Genomic DNA, 22,671 nt, shown 5'->3' with positions numbered 1-22,671 from the left:
ATAATATTTAATCTCACCTTGGACTCTGAATATTTGTTAATATAATTCTTCACTAAGCAATTTCATTCTAAAACGTAAAAAATTAATAAATATACCTGCAAGACAGCATGTTTTCTAGAATACCTAAAACCAGGGAAAACCATGGCATCTGCTCAGTTCTATGGAGGAGGTTTTACTTATACACTCAATTCATGATTACACAAAATAAGTAGAAAAAACATATTCTGCAGTACCTGTAATTTGTCTAAAAAGACAAAAAGAGTGTAAAGCTTCTAAAGAAAGATCCTGATACTTCTCTGCAGAGCACAAAGATTTGAAAACCAATAGGCCCAAATAGCTTCATTTGGTGAAAGACTGGTTATTATTGCTGCTGATCTGTGGGCAGGCTACACGTCATTGCATCTGTAGCCAAGATAATCAATTCCCAGATAATGGGAGAATTGACTTTAATTTGTCAGAAGTCAGAACTAATACTAAAACACTGCAAGTCAATACCATTTGCATTACAAGTGACTGGTTTATTGCAAGATACGGAAAAAAATGTACAGCGTGAAGCTATGCTCCCAAACAACGTATTTCAAAGCATAATTGCTTTGTAATTCAATTTTCAGATATATTTTTGTTCTCTTGTCAGTTTATCGTGTCTATATGCATGATTGTCCATTTGCAGAAAGGATTGGTGAAATAGATTTTGCTCAACACTACTTGGAAAAAAGTGACCAAATGTTTGTCATGCAAACTTATTTATAATTGCCACTTATCTAATGTAGGAAGAAGCATTGTTTTGCATGTAATATGTAACAATACATTAATTTAAATTGCATGTGACTTTTAAATAATATGCAAATAGGAAAAGGAAGAAATGGTGAAATCCGTTATTGCAAATTGTCTGTTTTGAATTGTGACAAAAGTTGATGATGAAAGATTACAAAGTCAGGTGCCTAGCACCAGCAGAGGAGATTGCGATGTGAACGAACAGTAGCAGCATATACTGACTGTTACCGACTAATACATATATGGAGTCTGTTCTGCTCTGATATGACATACATACCACAGCAAATCATTTCCCCTTCCTATGGGCATAGGCTCCATGCACACACTACAAGTCTGTATAATACTGCCACATTCCAGCCAGAGGGTGCTGGTGACCAGTTTCTACTTGCTGTAAGGAGAAGGCTTTTGACAAGCTTCCCAGGAAAAGCTTCACGTCTCCAGGTTTGTGATTTTGGAATAGAATAAACACATAACAGTGCAAAATTGGGGAGTTAGCTGTTATTCAACATTCTAGTTTCCATTTGTTGGAATGGTACAAAGCTTCATGCATGAGCTGATGCAGGGTTAAGCTCGGCTGGGGACGAGTGGTGCAGCAGGGCAGCAGTAGTTCCCAAGGGCTGCACGTGCCTTCTTAAGTAGCTTAGGTGCTCTGGTGCTAGGATACCACGGTTTGGGAATCCCTCTCTAATATTTGTAAATTGTTTTGAAATAATATTTTGAGATAACATGTAAAAGTTTGAAGAGCTAGTTTTTAAGGAAAGGAAGAAAATTAAGTACCTTGCTTCCTCTGAAGTGAATCATCCTCCCCCCGGCTCTTGAAAAAAAAGCCCTGTAGAATTTAATGTGAGCAAAACCCATAAGGTTCCCCAGTCACGTAGAGTAATTCATGGAAGATTTTATAAATAAGAGCTGCAAATGATTGGGTGCTCATTTCCTGCCAATCTCAATCGGGAGTTCTGTCACTGATTTATAGAGGGCTGGGATCTCACCTTCTGAATCAAAATGACATTAAAAATTATTTTGTAGGTTTTACAGCAGCCATAAAATTCTTTACTGAATTCTGTATGATTTCCATAAAGTCACTCTTCAATATCATAAATGCCTTGTAATCGATTTGCCTGAACTAAGAAATATGAGTTATGCTAAGGCCTGTGAATATTTACCCCCGAAGATTGTTTTCTGGTAAAGCATAATTCTTCATTTATTGATAGCAATTACCACTGAATTTTATGGCATGAATTTTCTATTGCAATTGATAGATAAATCATAAAGTTGAAAAGTGCATGATGTTCTTTAGCAGGGAGTAAATGCCAGCACTCTATACCTTTACGTTTATATTGACCTTATTATGGACAAATCGGCCGACTTGGAAATAAGCAACTACTAAGCAGTGGCCATATTTTTAATAGTGGTTTCTTGCTCCGAAGGACAGCCTGCGCTCTGTTGTCACAGCTGCCTAATTGAAGTTTGATCACACAGCTGGATCACACACCAGTGACCCCTCCGCGGCTTTGGCAACGCGTTGCTGTTACACTAACTTTTTGTTTCTCAATCATAAGCAAATTAAAGCAGGCAGCTGCAAAATCATCAATAGGTTAAATTCCTTCGTTGTTCTCGGTATGAAATAAACAGGAAAATGAAGCTCTCCTTGGTCTTAATTAGTTCTTATAAAAGTTGGCAGGGAAACAAAGACATTTGCACACTCCTTTATTTTTGTAAGAGACTTGCCCGAAAGAAAAACCTCAGACATGTAATTTCCTTTTTTTTTTTTCCCCTCCCCTGCTTAATGCTCTCAGTCAGAGGCTAACCCAGCACCCTCCCTCTAAGGGTAGAAAGAAAGGTGGTTTGGCAAGGGGTTACGCTATGTCTCTTTTGTGCGGATCGGGGCACGTCCTGGAGAGCCTGCACAAGCTGTTTCCACAGCGATAGGCCACATTCTGTATTTACAGTCTCCCGTACGGGTAATTCATCTGCAGGAGAAGCCTTAGCCGAGCGCTGTGGTTCCACAATCATTACCGCTGGCTCGGGGCCATGCCACATCACCCAGCAGTACAAATTTGATCTGGATCAGGTGTGGGCACATGATTACATTTTTGTCGAATTAGCGGAGCGCTTCGTGAGGATTTTATGCTGCCTGTCTGCTTTTATCCTGGTTGCAGGGGAACATGCGGTGCCGGAACCACAGAGGGTTAAGGGCGGTGTGGGCAACCGATGCCTGTTGTAGCAGTCATCCCGCCGGGGCCAAGTTAACCTGTCAAAGTTTTGTTTGAACAAATTGAATTGGCAGAGAGAGTTTTAACGGCAACAGCACATTGTGTCACGCATCCGTGGTACTGTAAAGCTGGCAGCAGAAGCCTCCAAAATATTTAATATGCTGTCAAACATTGGCCTATCCTATAGCCACAGACTAGTCCAGAGGGGTCTTAATTCTTCTAATTTGTGCTATTTTCCACAGAATTTACTTGTGCTTCGCACTTGTATGGTATTCTGGCCCCTATATACTTTTTAAGGTACAGTTTTGTGGTGAGCTGAGACAATGTAAGCCTTTACCGCTGCCGAAAAGGTGTGATGTCACCACTTCCATTGCATCAGCTCTAGTAATGATGCCAGTCATGGAGTGAGTCAGACTAGCAAGTTGGTTTAACTGAAAACTAAGAAAAAAAAATAATAAGAAAAAAAATCAGTGAAAGTTTGGGCCCCTCCTTTGCTGGCAGCCCTCAGATTGACTTGAGCCAACTGTAAGCCCACGGGTTCAGACTTCGAGTTTCAGTTCTGAGTATTTTCTAGCTGAAAGGTCTTGTCATAATAAGGGGGAAAAAAACCCCTAAGAACAGTTGTGGTAAACGGTTACCAGTGAAGCTACTAATTTACTGAAATGTTAGTCTGCTGAATTATTGGGAAATACTTCCAGTGGCTTTTCCTACACCTACTACGTGGAGAATCACATTCATGTTTATGTTTTTGCTTCTTTACTTTATTGGTGAAATACTTGTTCTAATTAAATACATTTTTAGGAATTTTTACTTTCTCCCAGTAAGTGACATCCAGAAAAAAAATATATCTGAGACTTCTGTCTTCTCATCCATTAATCTGTAATTCCTCTACTCCTGGGATTGCATATTGCTTTAATTCTTTGATTTTTAACTCAACTACTAGACAGACATTCCTGTCTGGATCTAGATAGCCAGATAAGTTAAGATAGTTACTCATCAGCACTTCAGAAAGAGTTCACCTTTCTCAGCCATCAATTCAGTGGGCATTTCTAAGACAGGGTAATAAATCCTGTGTGAGGATTAATGAAGCTTTAAAAAGAAATGGCTACTGACTGCCATCTCCCCTGCTGCATCCCCTCCCTCCTGGGGACAGTTTTGGTAAGGAGCCAGCTTGGAGGAATTTGGGAGAGAATAGTTAGGGGGTTGGTGCAGGATGGAACTGAGAACTATGTTGGGGATTTCAGGAAAGAGCTTGCTTGGACAAAGACTGCAGGAGGTATCAAAGAGTGGTTTAAGAAAACTAAGTGAAGGAGGAACAAGTGGAGAGAACTGTGAGGTGCTGGAGAAAGGTTGTACCTGGTGGGGAGGACTGAAAGCAGCTGTTGATTCCCAGGAGCAGGTACCGAGATGTGGTACTGCCACTGCTAATCTGTTTCTGGTAAAATGAGCTTAAAAATAGTTCAAAGCACTCATTTATACTGTTCAAACTAATCTTACTGATTCTTAGCTGTAGCTGATTATGCTATGCTAAAATGCATAACTCTGCTGCCAAAACCAGGGGTTTGTTAACTTACGATAAGAAGTGGTAGAATAATGCCTTAAAGTGCTACAGCTGTTTGCAAAATAAATTGCCAAGGCACTGTCTAAATAAGGAATTAGGGGGCTTTCTTACTTTGCTTTTGCTTGAAGTCCTAGATAACTCACCTCTGAGTTGTCAAAGCTATATAAACTAGGGGCTTCCTATCCTTTGCTTTTCAGAAAGAAATTTAAATTAAAGCCAGAGAGATTATTATGATTTACATCTCAGTTATGGCTACCTCCATGACCCACTTTAAATTAGGGAGGGTAGACAGAACTTTCCCCTAAACTGCAGATAAAAATAAAATTCCCAGTGTTCCACTGAGTTTTCTTGTTCAAAAAGTTGAGTACATTACTTAAAACTTTGGTTTTAAACCTCTAATTTAATTTTTAGGGAAAAAAATGTTTATATGCGTATCACTTAGGTAGTCCACCAGCCCTTTGAACCGGATTTACTGGACTGAGGTAGGAAGTTACAGTTCTGGATTGCTTCTCTGTGTCAAACTGACCACGTAAAGGCACGAGCAATTTGGAGATGCAACAGACTGTTCACTTAAGGTTCATACTTCTTGAGTTTGCTACTTTTTTCCAATACTGCAGTTGTTGAAAGATATTAAAAACGAACATATATTTAAACTGAGATATTCTATGTGAATAGTAACAGAAGGTCACAATATGTTCAGAGAATTCAAATATATGAATGTTCTCTTATGAATACTTACTTCTTGTATAGATGGAGTTGCAGATGGGTTACCAGATGGAATACCTTCCTTCCAATATAGTTATATGTATTTAAAAATGGATGCAATGCAATCATATTATTTAAATCAATTCTGTTATTACTTTTGAAGCCATAATGACACTACCTATTCTGTAACAGAGAAATGTGGCAAGAGGAATGTAATTTTTTGCTGTAGAATTGTTGGGCTTGTCTGAGACCTTAAAAGTCTCGCTCTGAAGAAAGGACCTTAAACCAATCCTCTCTTCTTTAGGAGACTGGTTGAATATCTGACAGGTAGCATGCAATACAGTTCAGGCAGGGCACTAGATGTCCAGGAGCATGTGAAGCAGAACTGGCTAAAAAGAAATGGCAAGAACATTTTGGGATATAGCTGCCTCAGAAGTACTCTTCCCGTGTTAACAAAAATCAATCCCTGTGCCTGAGCCAGAGGCCCAGCACATTTTGGCAGAAGCATCCTTTTCCACTTGCTCAGTCTTTTGCCCTTTGATTAGCTTGCTTAGCTGGGTGTTATTAATGTTGACATTACCATAGCATGCTATTCAATAATAAAACAAAAGATAGATCCTGCCTAAAGAGTGAAAAAACAGTACACACTACCACTGTATACACCCTTTCTCAGTGTACATGTTCCCTCATCTCATCAGCCTACTGTACTTTACTCATACCCTCATGCTGTACTGTTTTGTGTCTTTTTTTTTCAGAGTGCCATTCATTCACCTGTGAAGAGTCGTCAACTAGCAAGAGCTCTTTTTTCAGTCTCCTCACCTGCCTTCTTTCTCTTGTCACTTCTGGTCAGCCACCAATACAAATTCCAACATCCTTGCTAATGTTCTTACCACCTTTTTGGCACAGAAATTAGTGATAATAGTAATCACACTAGGGAAGTCTTGGGGAAAAGAAGCAGGGCCACCTAGAGCCAGTTGCCCAGGACCATGTCCAGGCAGCTTTTGAAGATCTCCAAGGATGGTGACTCCACAACCTCTCTGGGCAACCTGTGCCAGTGCTCGGTCACCCTCACAGTGGAAAAGTGTTTCCTGATGTTCAGAGGACACCTCCTGTGTTTCAGTTTGTGCCCATTGCCTCTGGTCCTGACACTGGGTACCTCTGAAAAGAGCCTGGCTCTGTCCTCTTTGCACCCTCCCTTCAGGTGTTTATATACATTGATGAGATCCCCTCTGAGCCTTCTCATCTCCAGGCTGAACAGTCCCAGCTCTGTCAGTCTTCCCTCATAGGGGAAATGCTCCAGTCCCTTTCACTCTTCTCATTTCCTGTCATCGTCTTCGTGGCCCTTTGCTGGACTCTCTCCAGTATGTCCATGTCTCTCTCGTACTGGGGGGGCCTGATCTGGACACAGTACTCCAGGTGTGGCCTCACCAGTGCTGAGTAGAGGGGAAGGATCACCTCTCTTAACCTGCTGGCTTTTCTAAAGCACGTCAGCAAGATAATTTATTTCACTCCCCAAATTCCTCTGAGTAAAATCAGCGATTTTCTTTCCCTGTCACTACTGGAAGAAAGAGTCAGAAGCTGTAGGTTCTCCATGAAGCTCAGGAGTGCTCTGTCTGACCACTTGTATCTCCTACATGCTTTGATGATGTCAATATTAACACTGCCAGATTCAACAAACTAAGAAAACAATTCAGCTTTTAAGAATTGTCTTTCCTTGCCTTGGAAGCTAAAAATTCACACCACTGTTGAGCAATGATTCCAGTCCTTTCATGCATGTATGTGTACCTACCAGTCTTTCAGCTCCAGGCTCTTAGTTCCTGAACTTGCTATGAGCCAGGAGAAGGAGGGAGCGGTGGGAGGAAGGACCCGAGTGACTCAGAGTTCTTCAACCCTTAGCTCTGGTTGTGTGCAACTGGAGGCTTCTGAAGCAACCCCGGACCTCCTGCTCTGTCTGGGCCATGTTTCAAATTTTTATAGGCTGATACACAACTTTACATTTCCAGACATGTTCTGATTTGTCTGTTTTGAAATGCATGGAACATATAAATGAAATGTAAAGAGTAGGAAAGACTTTTTAGATATAAGATCCTTTGGGACTAGGACTGTCTTTTAGTTTTGCATTACCTGCCACAGCCAGTGGGGTTGTGGTACACTATTAGGTGTTGTGATACAAAAAATAAAAATTAATGAGAAGAGTGAATAGGTATTAAATTACGTTTTATTCTTCTAAATTATATGGCTGATCTAATGAAGGATTTATGACAATTAATTAAAGTTTGAGTCTTTTAAAGATTCATTAGGATGTGCTTATCGTGTAGAATCCCCAAAGGAAAAGAAATAGATTTGCAGAGATTGTGTTCATTTCCTTCAAACAAAACAAGAGGGCTTGTAAGAGAAGCAATATAGATTACAGAGCAGTGTTAGCTCAACACACCAGAGGGAGCTGTATTCACACAGAACTGTAGGTCTAGGTATGTGACAAGATTGCAGAACAGTGAGTAATGTTTTTCTTGATAATAGGATGCTTGTAAGTACAGAGGATTTGGGTAACCTCAAAGTGATTTTATTTTCTTTCTTTTATATTTTTCCCCTTAATTTCTTCTTACCATTAAAACACGTACTTTTGTTTGTTTGTTTGTTTTGCAAGAATGATAAGGTCATTTCAAAGATTGAGATCAAGCAAGCTAATTGAATAATCTGGTTTATTGTGTTCCTACAACGTAATAGAACTAGCTGTACCTACTCTGTTGTTAATGTCCTGGAAAAGATATTTTGACTTCTGATGACTATGAAAAACACTCACATTTTAGGTTGAAATATGCGTTGCTTTATCCTCATCTAAAGCTGAAATTTGAGGGAATGTTTGAAATTAAAGAATATACCTAAGAACAAGAGAAATGTTCAAATCACATGCTTCACACTAAAAAGCATCCACTTAACAATTTTTTTCATCAGCTGTCACACTGCTTCCTTTTCCATAAATAGTGTTTTCATATAATCATAATTAATTATGCTTGGTTTTCAAGAATTTATTGATTTATTGTTCCAGTCTTGCAGTAGAATCCAAGCACAAACTCACTGACTCTTGCTGAAGTAGACTTTACCTGGGTTACGGGGCTCCATGAATCCATTTGCAGGACTGCAGTCGGTATAAAACTGTACTGCATGTCTGTGGCACGGTTGAGGTAGCGGGGGGCTGCAGGGGGTCCCTGTGGGAGGAGGTTAGGGGCTGCCTCAGGCTGGATACAGCCAGCTCCACAACAGACCCACTGCAGGACACAGCTGAGCCCATCGGCCAAGCTGGTGGCACCTCTGGGAAAACATATTTAAGAAAGAGCAAAACTGCATGGCAGTGAGGATTGAGGGGAAAAAAATGTGAGAAACAGCCCTGTGAACACCAAGGGCAGTGAGGAAGGAGGCAGCGGGGGGGGGGAGGGCAGTGCTCCAGGTGCCAGAGCAGAGATTCCCCTTCAGCCCCTGGAAAGGATCACGGTAGAGCAGGTGTTTCCCTTCAGCCCATGGAAGACACCATGGTGGAGCACATACTTCATTTCAGCCTGTGGAGAGGGCCATGGTGAAGCAGGTATTTCGCTGCAGCCTGTGGAGAGGACCACATCAGAGCAGATATCCACACAGCAGCCCATCCACCCCATGCCAGAGAAGGTGGATATTTCCTGAAGAAACTGCGGTCTGTGGAGAGGAGCCCACGCCAGGAGCAGGTTCTCCTGACAGGAACTGTGTCCCGTGGAGGACTCACACTGGAGCAGTTCGTGAAGGACTGCAGCCTGTGGGATGGCCCCATGCTGGAGCAGGGGAAAAGTCTGAGGAGGACGGAGCAGCAGAGAGGAGCTGTTATGAACTCACTGCAACGCCTCATTCCCTGTCTGCCCTCCGCCGCTCAGGGGCAGGGAGTACAGGAGGTGGGAAAGAAGGATTGACGTTGAGCCTGGAAACAGGGTGGTGAGGGGAAGGCATTGTTTTAATTTTTGTCTTTTCTCACCATCCAAAGCTATTTTAATTGGCAACAAATTAAATTAATTTTCCCAAGTTGAGTCTGTTTTGCCCATGACAGTAATTGTTAAGTGACCTCCATATATTTATCTTGATCCACAAGATTTTCGTCTTGTTTTCTGCCCTTGTCCTGTTGAGGAGAAGGAGTGAGAAAGTGGCTGGATTGGGGTCTGGCAGCTGGCCAAGGTCAATCCACCACAAAAACATATCGTTTGGAATTGGGTGATCTGGGAGATGAACTATTTGGTTCCAAGGATGATGTCCCAAGAACAATTTTTTTTTTAAGTCTCTGGCATTTACAATCTTCCTCATTCCAAATGGAAAGGAATGGCTCTCCAGGCCTTTTAATGGTATAAGTTAGAGGAGTAGCTCCATCAGAGTAAGAGAAGTACATCTTCTGCTTTGATATAAAATTTTACAAGAACTCAGGAGTCCTAAAGGGTCGTCTTCAGTTAATCTTGTTCTGGAAGAGACTATATAGTAAACCTAAGCCATGGCTTGCCTCAGAGAGAATGAACTTTAGAGCAAGACTGTTGTATCTTTAAACAAACTTAATACATTTGTGTGCAAAAAAAAACCCCAACAAACTCAAGACTCTGTCAAGAGTAAAGCGCAGAACAACTAACTAAATTCACACATGTCCCATATTTTTTGGTGTCATTAACTCTCAGATATATCAGCCTTTAGGCTCATGAATGTTTTATTCGTTCTTTCATAGGTCTTCCTGAGAGATAACCAATTGGATACTGAGGAAACAAACAAAAAGAGTAATCAGACTCCACTGACCTGCTTAACCTTGATTGTGAAGGATGAAAAGCAGCAGCCACTTTCCGTGGAACAGGGCTTCTGGTGGCACTTGCTTCTTTCCTTTTGGATTATATTGGCATAAAGACATCAAGATACTGAACTGATAATGTTGTGAGTTTATATGTGCCAGACTGTGTTGCATCACTTTTTGAAGCAGGTATGTTATTTGAATCACCTTGACTTATTTTTCAGCGCAAATCCAAATGAATTATGGGTATGGTAGAAAAAAGACATATTAATCCAACCTCTGTATAAGATAGTTCATCCTGGATAGTACAAAATTTGCACAGAAAAAGTTAAAGTTAACTGGGGTCTCACCCTCTTAGAAGATGTGGAACTGTTATCAGAATTTAGATTGTCTTTTAATATATTTTATTGTCAATCAAGGAAGTAAATGATATTTTCTTGTCTCTGTTCCACTGGAACAAAAATGCATAGCTTGAAAATAGGATTTAATGTAATTTCAGCCATCAGGAATGGATCTAGTACTAAAATTGAAACTGTTATATCTTCCTTAATAAAGAGAACATAACTTTTTTCTAGAAAAGTGTAATCTCATTGTGCTTTTAGTATTTTATAGGACTGCTTTAAATAAGTAAGAAATAACTGAGTAATTAGACCTTCAAGATGATTAATCACTAAAAGATTGAATAGGCTAGTGAGTTTAAATTTCCATAGCTGACTGGGTTATTAAAATTATTTTATTAGACAGTACAAATTACACAATTTTTTAATTCTTCAGAATAAAGTCCATCATAAATTTAATTTTGTTTTATGCTTCAGGGTTGCCATGTAGCTAATCAGCATTATGTTACAGAATTTTTAAATACTGCTGTATATCTGTGACTTCACATGGCTGCCTACCATTATCTTATGCATTAAGAGGCTTGATGTTTCTTGCATGATTCTAATGTGATCAGGATAGATCCCAGGATTATGTTAAATATGGTCTGGACATACCATTACTAACAGGTAGCATTGTAACTACTGCAGTTGGTAAAGTAATACCTATATGATCATATATCATTTCATTCTTAGTTGTTACTTTAAAAACAAAAGTTCAGTCCATTTAGTTGATGGTTTGTGTACGACACTTAAAAGCAGCAAGGAATTTTTTTTCAGCAGATCACAAGACCCTAAATTGTGTGTTAGCTTATTAAGAAAAAGAAAATATCAAAGTAAATATGAATAAATTTAGGTCTTTTAGTAAATCAGATACTATGTGCTAAAATTACTCAGTCTATTATATTTCTGTGTGTACTTACATGGTATTTGATTTTCTTTTTGGTACTGAACAAAGCTGAAGAGCTTAAAAGTGTTACATGGCTGGTTCTGAACCAAAACGTGGCCTAGTAAATAATATATGAATAATGGCAAGATAGTGTTTCTAGCTTATCAATGAGAAGGGTGAAATAGCAGAGTGGGTAGTCTTATCTACCAAAACAGGTTCTCAGAAATTTTTCTTATGGCTGTGGTTACAGCTCACTTTCAGGCTTTTTCTGTGATCACCTCTCAATATTTGGAGAAGGGTGCAACATACAAAGAAATAAAGAGGTTGTGGTGAGAGTTTTGTTGTGGCAAGTCTGCCATCAAAGAGCTGCAGCTTTCCTTTGTGAATGATAGGTATCTGTACCTGGTGTTTTAAATTACAGTTTATATGAGTTTCTTCATGTTGTTGCCTAGCATTAGCTAGGTCTGGTTTAAAAATATTTGGTTCTTCAAATCCAGAAGGATGAACTATGAACTGTAAGGAGGTAGTAGAGCCACTCAGTGGAGAATCACTTGTTTGTCTGCTTTGCCTCTGTGATGCATGAAGGAATGAATGATAGATCTTAAATGGACTAAATCGGTCAGCCTATGCTTAGCCTTTATTTGCACTATACTGTAAAGGCACCTTGTTAAATTTATCACGAGCTCATGAATTCAGCCCAAAGTCTTGCACCTCAAATAAGATAGGACTCTGATTGATGTCAGTATGTCCCATCCATAAGTTTGCAATAAACGGTTACTTTTGTAATACTGAGGTCAATTCTTGGTATCTAGTCTCCTTGCCTAGGTCCAGATTCATTCCACCTGTCATCAGACACGAGTTGGGAAGGCAGTCATCCTGAGCACACTGCAGAGGTAATAAGGAGAAAGTGCTTGGTCAACCATCAAACAGACAGTATGTCTGTCTGTCTGTTGACAATATAAGGAGTCTAGTTTGACTAAGCTTCAAACTTAATCACTCAGCTTAGGCACCTAAAATTGGTTAGGCTGAATCTGAGTCCTTGTGTTGAGAAAGCAAAAATTCACTGCTGTGTTGCATTAGGTTATACTCAGAGGTACAAAGCTCTTACCCCACTGCAGGAAGCCAATAGCCTTAACAAACAGTAGAATTATTCTTCTAAGACTTAGAAAAGATAGGTGTAAACAAACACAAAAATAAAACTAGGTGGAAATACTATGTGCAGGCATTAATGCTGTAGGAAATTTAGCCATTCATTTCAGTGAAAGCAACATCAAGCCTTTAATATGAACAGTGATACCTAACACAAGAGCTTCTGTTCTTTGTTTTTTGCTTTTCCATTTTCTCAACCAATTTTAAAATATGTTAAGGGATGGAGGATAATTTAGAGGAGATTTTATTCTAGTTTCACTTTCATGTATTTTTAACCTTTTACTACCTGATTAAAATCTATTAAAATGAACAATAAGAAATATTATCCATATATACTTGCAGTCCCTGCTATTTTAAATTCTGTTCTATATTAGCAGCTTTGGTAATGCACTGCTAATATGGCTGAACAAAGGCAACGTGCTTTGTCAACATCGGGGGAAGCGTTATATGAAATCTTGGCCCTAGAGAAGGGAGCAACACATGATGAGATTAAGAAATCCTACAGGTATGTAAAATGTGCTTTGCAACATGTCTAAAAATGCTTGTGTGTCTGGCATGATTATGGTGGTAAAACCTTTTGAGTTACCTGCACTGTAGACATTCATTGTTACAACTGTTTTTTTGCACCATGAGCCTGAAAAGAATCAGAGATGATGTGATATGAATCTATCGATTTCATCCCACAAGCAATCTGTGTGCTTCATCTAAAATGTTTTAATCTGGCTGAATGAGAGGTCAGACTCTTAGGATAAAGGAATGCAGACTGTGCTTGCAAAGTGCAGTCTTTGAATACTGCACCCAGTTCTTGTGTTACCAAGTTTCCTGAAGTATGTTGAAAAGAAAAGCCAATGCAGAAAAGTGCTATAATGACGATTCAAAAACTAGAGTAAGAGACATAAGGAGTTCGATCAGTTTATCTTGTCATATAGAAGATGGCCGATAGATTATTTGATTGTAGAGTGTAATATCTTTGAAGGGAAAGATGCTAGGTGTAAGAGGGTTCTTCACTTTATGAAGGCAGGCATAACCAAAACCAGTGCTTGGAATCTAAAAGCAATTTGGGCTGAAAAAGAGGTACGTGGTTTTAACAGTGAGTGTAACCAACCACTGTAACACACTGGCACAGGAAATGGTAGGTTCTCTATTGAAAAAGAAGAGAGGACTTTAAGATAAGTTTTACTCAAACACAAGTTATCAAAATGGTGAAAAGTATTTTATTGCTGAAATGTAACAAGACCTGGAAGTAAAACTAGCAGATTTTATGGGTCATTTTGCTCTTAAATCTGTTCTGCTGCTATTAAAAAGAGAAAGAACTTTAAATGTCATGAGTGAAATAGATGTTCTTGACATCGAAATATGACAGACATGTCCTTGCAGGTTTAATAAATATAGTAAAACTTTTATTACAGCACCACTCTGGCTGCTGTTGGTTGCATGGTATTACCAGTCAAACTTTAACACAGCTTGCTTTTCCTATCAAATGCAAGAATATATTTGAACTGAGAAAGAGGTTATGAAATAGATCTACTTGCATCATTGTTTAGTTTGAATTTTGTTGGGGCTCTGTCCTCTGTGTTTTTGAACAAATTGCCTCTCTCCTGCTTTCTCTTCCTAAAGGCATATATTCAATGGAGGTGGGAGAAGTAGTGAATGTTCAAACTATTCACACAATGGAAGGAAAACTACTGACATCTCATGATTCTGTTGTCTTGCATAACTATACCACCGGGGGATAAACTTACTACAGTATCAAATTCACTCATGACTTGCACCTTCTCTGTCCCTGTAGTATAGCCTGGCTGCAGAAACCATCTTCTGTATCAAACCTCATGTTTTCCTGTTGCTTTTAAATTTAAATTTATGGAAAGGAGGCCTTCTTTAATACCCAAAAGAGAGAGTTGTCATGGAAGAATGTAGAATGGAATTAAGTATATCTAATGCTGAACATGAAGAAGGATGATTTACACAGCAATCTATGGTAAAACTGGCAGGGGTGCTTTATCCATCTTTATTAGTAATTATACCAAAAAAAAGGCTGCTTCTGACTTAAGTGGAAATGTCAGAGGGATTCACTTTTAATGGAGTAGCTGTAAATATTTGCAAGATAAAATGATGAGTCAGTCTCATATATTTGCTTTAATTATCTTTTAATTTATGCTAATCCAAAAATCTGCTGCTGAACTGGTATTCTTTAGTACAAGGTATAAAACCAGCAATACCTGATTCTGAGTTTCCTGCCATTATTAATTAAGTCAGTATTAATCATACTACTACAGCCCAGGGCAAAATTTACTTTTTAATAAACATGACAGAGGTAGCTCTCTGTGCTTTTATTTGGAGTTTGGCACAGTCTCATTTATCAAGGAGCAAAGCTAACAGGCCTCCAATCAGCAGAATTTCAAAGGAGATATGTTTATGTTCAATACCCTACAAAAAAATCTTTAGAAACTTTTTCTGGCATAATACCTTCAAACTGTACTTTCACTTCTGCTTTGCAGTCTGACACTGAAGTATATGCAGAGAGATATCGTATTCCTTCTGTTGTATTCAGAAGTTCAAAAAGATACAGTTTCATAGACGATTAAAAAAAAAAAAAGTATATCAAGACCTCTGTGAGAGAGTACAAGTTGGTGACTTCTAATTTTATTGGAAAATGTGTACAGTACTCCGAATGCCATTTAATGACTGCCAAAGAGTGATAATCCATTAATTATGCTTATGCCAATGCCCTGTGCTCCTCCTGATATAGCCCTGGATGCTCTCATTCTCTGTGCACACAAAGAACCCAGGCCCCAGGCAAAGGACCTTGTGTCCCGGCAAGGGGAATGAAAAGCGTTGGAGAATGCGGGCATCGATCCCGCTGCCTCTCACATGCTAAGCGAGCGCTCTACCACTTGAGCTAATTCCCCACCCCACGGCCTCTGCCTGGCGTCCTCTCCCCTCCCAGGCACCCACCCCGCACCCAGCCTGCCCCGCACCCAAAGCCCGGGCCTCCCATCGGCCTCGCACCCACTCACCCAACCACTCACCCACCCACTCACTTTCCTGACACGGGACGTGACGCCTGACAACACCAGTGCGCTCAGGACCACCATCCCCTGCCCAGGCTTCACCCAAACCTGCCTTGGCTGCTCGTCTTCCCCACCTCAGGCAAGCGTTCAAGGCCGGGCAGCCCTTGAAGGGGAGCCACCCGGGCAGGGCCAAAAGGCAGAGGTGCCGCAGGGTCTGCGCCAGGGCCAAAAGGGCACTCCTTCGAGCCGGAGTTGAACCAGCGACCTAAGGATGGCCGTGCAAGGGAGCCTACAGTCCTCCGCTCTACCAGCTGAGCTATCGAAGGAATCACGGGATGCTGACACCTCACGCCTTCCTCACGCACTCATCCAGCCATTCAGCTCTCACACCACTCCCGCATACCCGCCTGACTCTCTTCAGCAGGAGAAACAAAAGACTTGCCTCACACCCGCACTGCCCAACCAGGACGCACACAGCCACGATGCCTTCCTCCGAGAGACACTCACGAAGCAGAAGGCACCAGTGGCAGGCTCGGGCACGGACAACGGCACGACAGGCAGTCGCTGCAGAGGTCAGGCTCATGATCACGTCCAGTCAGCGCCAGGCAGGTCCAGACTGACGAGGCAGGGATGAGCTCACGACAGAACAGCCCGCTGCACGCCAGCGTCTGCATCAAGGGTCTCTCTGGCTGGACAGAGCCATTGGCGTACCCAGAGGCACGCCTGACCTGCAGACCACGAGGACTCCTGCCGTCTAGCACGGAAGGAGAGTGAAGGCCCAGAGCGGAACGCAGATGTTGCTCCTGGGCCCATGGCTGGAGGCGGAGGCCCCGCACGAGGCTGGTCAGGGCCATTCAGGCCTATTAGGGAACTCAGGGCCCGGACGAGACCTAAGGGTAGCCACGCAAGGGAGCCTGCAGTCCTCCGCTCCACCAGCAGAGCTGTTGAGGGACCGGCAGGGCCCTCTCCCAGCTCTGCCTCCCTGACAGAGCCGTGAAAGAAGTCAGCTTGGTTGAGACCTCTAGTATCCTCCTCCAGCCGCACCCAGATCAGGGATCCCAGCAGCTTGCGCACAGCTTCAGCCAGTCAGCTCACGCCAGCCTCCAAGCACAGAGACTGCACAGCACTGCGCGGCACCCTTCTTCTCCTGCCTGGCTCTGCTGAGGGCAGAAAAAATTGAACGTGTCCTGCTTCAGCTGCGGCCTCTTCTTTCTCATTCCTCTGCCAGTCACCACAGGAGAAAGCCTAACTGTTGAATCGATAACCTCCTGATAGGCACTCTGATAAACTGCTGCTTATGTCCCCCAAAGCCCGCTCTTCTCCAGCCTCTGGACAAGCCCCCATTCATCGGCCTCTCCTCAAAGGGCACGTGCGCCTGCTGGCCTTGTTCGGAGGGCGCTGCGCTTGGTCAATGTCCGTCTTCTACACAGAGGCCCAAAGTTGGGCACAGCGTTCTAGATGCCATCGATCAGATGCCGAGCAAACGTGGTGAACGCCTTCCCTCGATCCACAGCCCACGGTGCTCTTGGTGCAGCCCTGGATGCTGCCCTCTACTGCGTAGGCCAGGCACAGCGCGAGCTCCCCACAGCCCCCGGCGGACGCGGGCCCCAGGCAAAGGACCTTGTGTCCCGGCAAGGGGAATGAAAAGCGTTGGAGAATGCGGGCATCGATCCCGCTGCCTCTCACATGCTAAGCGAGCGCTCTACCACTTGAGCTAATTCCCCACCCCACGGCCTCTGCCTGGCGTCCTCTCCCCTCCCAGGCACCCACCCCGCACCCAGCCTGCCCCGCACCCAAAGCCCGGGCCTCCCATCGGCCTCGCACCCACTCACCCAACCACTCACCCACCCACTCACTTTCCTGACACGGGACGTGGCCCCTGACAACACCAGTGCGCTCAGGACCACCATCCCCTGCCCAGGCTTCACCCAAACCTGCCTTGGCTGCTCGTCTTCCCCACCTCAGGCAAGCGTTCAAGGCCGGGCAGCCCTTGAAGGGGAGCCACCCGGGCAGGGCCAAAAGGCAGAGGTGCCGCAGGGTCTGCGCCAGGGCCAAAAGGGCACTCCTTCGAGCCGGAGTTGAACCAGCGACCTAAGGATGGCCGTGCAAGGGAGCCTACAGTCCTCCGCTCTACCAGCTGAGCTATCGAAGGAACCAGGGGGCCCTGCCCCTTACCCCGCCCAGCACACACTCATCCAACACTTCTCCACGCAAAGCGGACAATCATGCCTCTACTCCAACAGCCTGCTTCAAACAGCCTCCGCTTCCACATCACACCACCTTGCTCAACCCTTCAGCCCATCAAATCGTGAAAACCCTCAACCACAAAAACGCCACAAGCTCCTTGGACATCATCTTCTACCGCTGGACTCTCCTCAGGGCCAAAGAAAAGCCTGACCATACCCCCTGACACTTGTCTTGATCCAGTTTCACCGCGCCGTCTTTTGCCCTCTCGTCAAGCACCACGCAAAAGGACAGCGCTTCCTCTACTCAGTAACCTCCTCCTAAGTGCTGCAAGGTCATGCGGAAGCCCTCGGAACTTCTCTTTCTCCACACTGAACGTTCCCAGGGTCCTCAGCCCATCCTCAAAGAGAAATCCCTCCCTTCCCTGAGCTTCTTTTCTTGGTGGCCCTCCACTGAAGTTGCTCCATTTCATTGATGTCTTTCCTGTACAGGGGAGCTCCAAGCTGGACACACTGCTTGAGATGGCATTTGACGTCTGTCAAGCAAAGAGGGAGAAAATGAGGTCCCCTGTTAAACTGCCTCTGCTGCTCTTGTTACAGCCCGGGACGTTGTCCTATTCTTTGCTGTCTGGGCGCAGCACGAGCTCCCCACAGCCCCCGGCGGACGCGGGCCCCAGGCAAAGGACCTTGTGTCCCGGCAAGGGGAATGAAAAGCGTTGGAGAATGCGGGCATCGATCCCGCTGCCTCTCACATGCTAAGCGAGCGCTCTACCACTTGAGCTAATTCCCCACCCCACGGCCTCTGCCTGGCGTCCTCTCCCCTCCCAGGCACCCACCCCGCACCCAGCCTGCCCCGCACCCAAAGCCCGGGCCTCCCATCGGCCTCGCACCCACTCACCCAACCACTCACCCACCCACTCACTTTCCTGACACGGGACATGGCCCCTGACAACACCAGTGCGCTCAGGACCACCATCCCCTGCCCAGGCTTCACCCAAACCTGCCTTGGCTGCTCGTCTTCCCCACCTCAGGCAAGCGTTCAAGGCCGGGCAGCCCTTGAAGGGGAGCCACCCGGGCAGGGCCAAAAGGCAGAGGTGCCGCAGGGTCTGCGCCAGGGCCAAAAGGGCACTCCTTCGAGCCGGAGTTGAACCAGCGACCTAAGGATGGCCGTGCAAGGGAGCCTACAGTCCTCCGCTCTACCAGCTGAGCTATCGAAGGAATCACGGGATGCTGACACCTCACGCCTTCCTCACGCACTCATCCAGCCATTCAGCTCTCACACCACTCCCGCATACCCGCCTGACTCTCTTCAGCAGGAGAAACAAAAGACTTGCCTCACACCCGCACTGCCCAACCAGGACGCACACAGCCACGATGCCTTCCTCCGAGAGACACTCACGAAGCAGAAGGCACCAGTGGCAGGCTCGGGCACGGACAACGGCACGACAGGCAGTCGCTGCAGAGGTCAGGCTCATGATCACGTCCAGTCAGCGCCAGGCAGGTCCAGACTGACGAGGCAGGGATGAGCTCACGACAGAACAGCCCGCTGCACGCCAGCGTCTGCATCAAGGGTCTCTCTGGCTGGACAGAGCCATTGGCGTACCCAGAGGCACGCCTGACCTGCAGACCACGAGGACTCCTGCCGTCTAGCACGGAAGGAGAGTGAAGGCCCAGAGCGGAACGCAGATGTTGCTCCTGGGCCCATGGCTGGAGGCGGAGGCCCCGCACGAGGCTGGTCAGGGCCATTCAGGCCTATTAGGGAACTCAGGGCCCGGACGAGACCTAAGGGTAGCCACGCAAGGGAGCCTGCAGTCCTCCGCTCCACCAGCAGAGCTGTTGAGGGACCGGCAGGGCCCTCTCCCAGCTCTGCCTCCCTGACAGAGCCGTGAAAGAAGTCAGCTTGGTTGAGACCTCTAGTATCCTCCTCCAGCCGCACCCAGATCAGGGATCCCAGCAGCTTGCGCACAGCTTCAGCCAGTCAGCTCACGCCAGCCTCCAAGCACAGAGACTGCACAGCACTGCGCGGCACCCTTCTTCTCCTGCCTGGCTCTGCTGAGGGCAGAAAAAATTGAACGTGTCCTGCTTCAGCTGCGGCCTCTTCTTTCTCATTCCTCTGCCAGTCACCACAGGAGAAAGCCTAACTGTTGAATCGATAACCTCCTGATAGGCACTCTGATAAACTGCTGCTTATGTCCCCCAAAGCCCGCTCTTCTCCAGCCTCTGGACAAGCCCCCATTCATCGGCCTCTCCTCAAAGGGCACGTGCGCCTGCTGGCCTTGTTCGGAGGGCGCTGCGCTTGGTCAATGTCCGTCTTCTACACAGAGGCCCAAAGTTGGGCACAGCGTTCTAGATGCCATCGATCAGATGCCGAGCAAACGTGGTGAACGCCTTCCCTCGATCCACAGCCCACGGTGCTCTTGGTGCAGCCCTGGATGCTGCCCTCTACTGCGTAGGCCAGGCACAGCGCGAGCTCCCCACAGCCCCCGGCGGACGCGGGCCCCAGGCAAAGGACCTTGTGTCCCGGCAAGGGGAATGAAAAGCGTTGGAGAATGCGGGCATCGATCCCGCTGCCTCTCACATGCTAAGCGAGCGCTCTACCACTTGAGCTAATTCCCCGCCCCACGGCCTCTGCCTGGCGTCCTCTCCCCTCCCAGGCACCCACCCCGCACCCAGCCTGCCCCGCACCCAAAGCCCGGGCCTCCCATCGGCCTCGCACCCACTCACCCAACCACTCACCCACCCACTCACTTTCCTGACACGGGACGTGGCCCCTGACAACACCAGTGCGCTCAGGACCACCATCCCCTGCCCAGGCTTCACCCAAACCTGCCTTGGCTGCTCGTCTTCCCCACCTCAGGCAAGCGTTCAAGGCCGGGCAGCCCTTGAAGGGGAGCCACCCGGGCAGGGCCAAAAGGCAGAGGTGCCGCAGGGTCTGCGCCAGGGCCAAAAGGGCACTCCTTCGAGCCGGAGTTGAACCAGCGACCTAAGGATGGCCGTGCAAGGGAGCCTACAGTCCTCCGCTCTACCAGCTGAGCTATCGAAGGAACCAGGGGGCCCTGCCCCTTACCCCGCCCAGCACACACTCATCCAACACTTCTCCACGCAAAGCGGACAATCATGCCTCTACTCCAACAGCCTGCTTCAAACAGCCTCCGCTTCCACATCACACCACCTTGCTCAACCCTTCAGCCCATCAAATCGTGAAAACCCTCAACCACAAAAACGCCACAAGCTCCTTGGACATCATCTTCTACCGCTGGACTCTCCTCAGGGCCAAAGAAAAGCCTGACCATACCCCCTGACACTTGTCTTGATCCAGTTTCACCGCGCCGTCTTTTGCCCTCTCGTCAAGCACCACGCAAAAGGACAGCGCTTCCTCTACTCAGTAACCTCCTCCTAAGTGCTGCAAGGTCATGCGGAAGCCCTCGGAACTTCTCTTTCTCCACACTGAACGTTCCCAGGGTCCTCAGCCCATCCTCAAAGAGAAATCCCTCCCTTCCCTGAGCTTCTTTTCTTGGTGGCCCTCCACTGAAGTTGCTCCATTTCATTGATGTCTTTCCTGTACAGGGGAGCTCCAAGCTGGACACACTGCTTGAGATGGCATTTGACGTCTGTCAAGCAAAGAGGGAGAAAATGAGGTCCCCTGTTAAACTGCCTCTGCTGCTCTTGTTACAGCCCGGGACGTTGTCCTATTCTTTGCTGTCTGGGCGCAGCACGAGCTCCCCACAGCCCCCGGCGGACGCGGGCCCCAGGCAAAGGACCTTGTGTCCCGGCAAGGGGAATGAAAAGCGTTGGAGAATGCGGGCATCGATCCCGCTGCCTCTCACATGCTAAGCGAGCGCTCTACCACTTGAGCTAATTCCCCACCCCACGGCCTCTGCCTGGCGTCCTCTCCCCTCCCAGGCACCCACCCCGCACCCAGCCTGCCCCGCACCCAAAGCCCGGGCCTCCCATCGGCCTCGCACCCACTCACCCAACCACTCACCCACCCACTCACTTTCCTGACACGGGACGTGGCCCCTGACAACACCAGTGCGCTCAGGACCACCATCCCCTGCCCAGGCTTCACCCAAACCTGCCTTGGCTGCTCGTCTTCCCCACCTCAGGCAAGCGTTCAAGGCCGGGCAGCCCTTGAAGGGGAGCCACCCGGGCAGGGCCAAAAGGCAGAGGTGCCGCAGGGTCTGCGCCAGGGCCAAAAGGGCACTCCTTCGAGCCGGAGTTGAACCAGCGACCTAAGGATGGCCGTGCAAGGGAGCCTACAGTCCTCCGCTCTACCAGCTGAGCTATCGAAGGAATCACGGGATGCTGACACCTCACGCCTTCCTCACGCACTCATCCAGCCATTCAGCTCTCACACCACTCCCGCATACCCGCCTGACTCTCTTCAGCAGGAGAAACAAAAGACTTGCCTCACACCCGCACTGCCCAACCAGGACGCACACAGCCACGATGCCTTCCTCCGAGAGACACTCACGAAGCAGAAGGCACCAGTGGCAGGCTCGGGCACGGACAACGGCACGACAGGCAGTCGCTGCAGAGGTCAGGCTCATGATCACGTCCAGTCAGCGCCAGGCAGGTCCAGACTGACGAGGCAGGGATGAGCTCACGACAGAACAGCCCGCTGCACGCCAGCGTCTGCATCAAGGGTCTCTCTGGCTGGACAGAGCCATTGGCGTACCCAGAGGCACGCCTGACCTGCAGACCACGAGGACTCCTGCCGTCTAGCACGGAAGGAGAGTGAAGGCCCAGAGCGGAACGCAGATGTTGCTCCTGGGCCCATGGCTGGAGGCGGAGGCCCCGCACGAGGCTGGTCAGGGCCATTCAGGCCTATTAGGGAACTCAGGGCCCGGACGAGACCTAAGGGTAGCCACGCAAGGGAGCCTGCAGTCCTCCGCTCCACCAGCAGAGCTGTTGAGGGACCGGCAGGGCCCTCTCCCAGCTCTGCCTCCCTGACAGAGCCGTGAAAGAAGTCAGCTTGGTTGAGACCTCTAGTATCCTCCTCCAGCCGCACCCAGATCAGGGATCC

At 46.5% G+C, this 22,671-nt stretch overlaps 1 protein-coding gene and 10 non-coding genes across 11 annotated transcripts in view; 1 reads left to right on the top strand and 10 right to left on the bottom strand.

Moving 5' to 3' along the window:
- The first annotated feature begins 12,849 nt into the window (after window positions 1-12,849).
- The window catches only part of DNAJC5B (DnaJ heat shock protein family (Hsp40) member C5 beta), a 39,620-nt gene continuing 29,798 nt past the window's right edge, over window positions 12,850-22,671 (top strand). The window contains exon 1 of the mRNA XM_087735418.1: window positions 12,850-12,956. Coding sequence (XP_087591544.1) covers window positions 12,850-12,956 — 107 coding nt within the window. The remainder of the gene's footprint in view (window positions 12,957-22,671) is intronic.
- TRNAA-AGC (transfer RNA alanine (anticodon AGC)) lies at window positions 15,288-15,360 on the bottom strand. The gene has a single exon. It is a non-coding gene; the product is annotated as a tRNA-Ala (tRNA).
- On the bottom strand, window positions 15,700-15,788 carry TRNAY-GUA (transfer RNA tyrosine (anticodon GUA)). The gene is given in 2 exon segments: window positions 15,700-15,735; window positions 15,752-15,788. It is a non-coding gene; the product is annotated as a tRNA-Tyr (tRNA).
- On the bottom strand, window positions 17,114-17,186 carry TRNAA-AGC (transfer RNA alanine (anticodon AGC)). The gene has a single exon. It is a non-coding gene; the product is annotated as a tRNA-Ala (tRNA).
- Window positions 17,526-17,614, bottom strand: TRNAY-GUA (transfer RNA tyrosine (anticodon GUA)). The gene is given in 2 exon segments: window positions 17,526-17,561; window positions 17,578-17,614. It is a non-coding gene; the product is annotated as a tRNA-Tyr (tRNA).
- TRNAA-AGC (transfer RNA alanine (anticodon AGC)) lies at window positions 18,363-18,435 on the bottom strand. The gene has a single exon. It is a non-coding gene; the product is annotated as a tRNA-Ala (tRNA).
- Window positions 18,775-18,863, bottom strand: TRNAY-GUA (transfer RNA tyrosine (anticodon GUA)). The gene is given in 2 exon segments: window positions 18,775-18,810; window positions 18,827-18,863. It is a non-coding gene; the product is annotated as a tRNA-Tyr (tRNA).
- Window positions 20,189-20,261, bottom strand: TRNAA-AGC (transfer RNA alanine (anticodon AGC)). Its single transcript has one exon. It is a non-coding gene; the product is annotated as a tRNA-Ala (tRNA).
- Window positions 20,601-20,689, bottom strand: TRNAY-GUA (transfer RNA tyrosine (anticodon GUA)). The gene is given in 2 exon segments: window positions 20,601-20,636; window positions 20,653-20,689. It is a non-coding gene; the product is annotated as a tRNA-Tyr (tRNA).
- TRNAA-AGC (transfer RNA alanine (anticodon AGC)) lies at window positions 21,438-21,510 on the bottom strand. The gene has a single exon. It is a non-coding gene; the product is annotated as a tRNA-Ala (tRNA).
- TRNAY-GUA (transfer RNA tyrosine (anticodon GUA)) lies at window positions 21,850-21,938 on the bottom strand. Its single transcript is given in 2 exon segments — window positions 21,850-21,885; window positions 21,902-21,938. It is a non-coding gene; the product is annotated as a tRNA-Tyr (tRNA).

This window comes from Nipponia nippon, unplaced genomic scaffold (genome assembly GCF_047370975.1).
Source record: "Nipponia nippon isolate SJK-2023a ecotype South Korea unplaced genomic scaffold, ASM4737097v1 scaffold_1, whole genome shotgun sequence".
NCBI lineage: Eukaryota > Metazoa > Chordata > Aves > Pelecaniformes > Threskiornithidae > Nipponia > Nipponia nippon.
The sequence above is the reverse complement of the archived record's forward strand: the minus strand, read 5'-3'. Positions and strand labels throughout refer to the sequence as shown.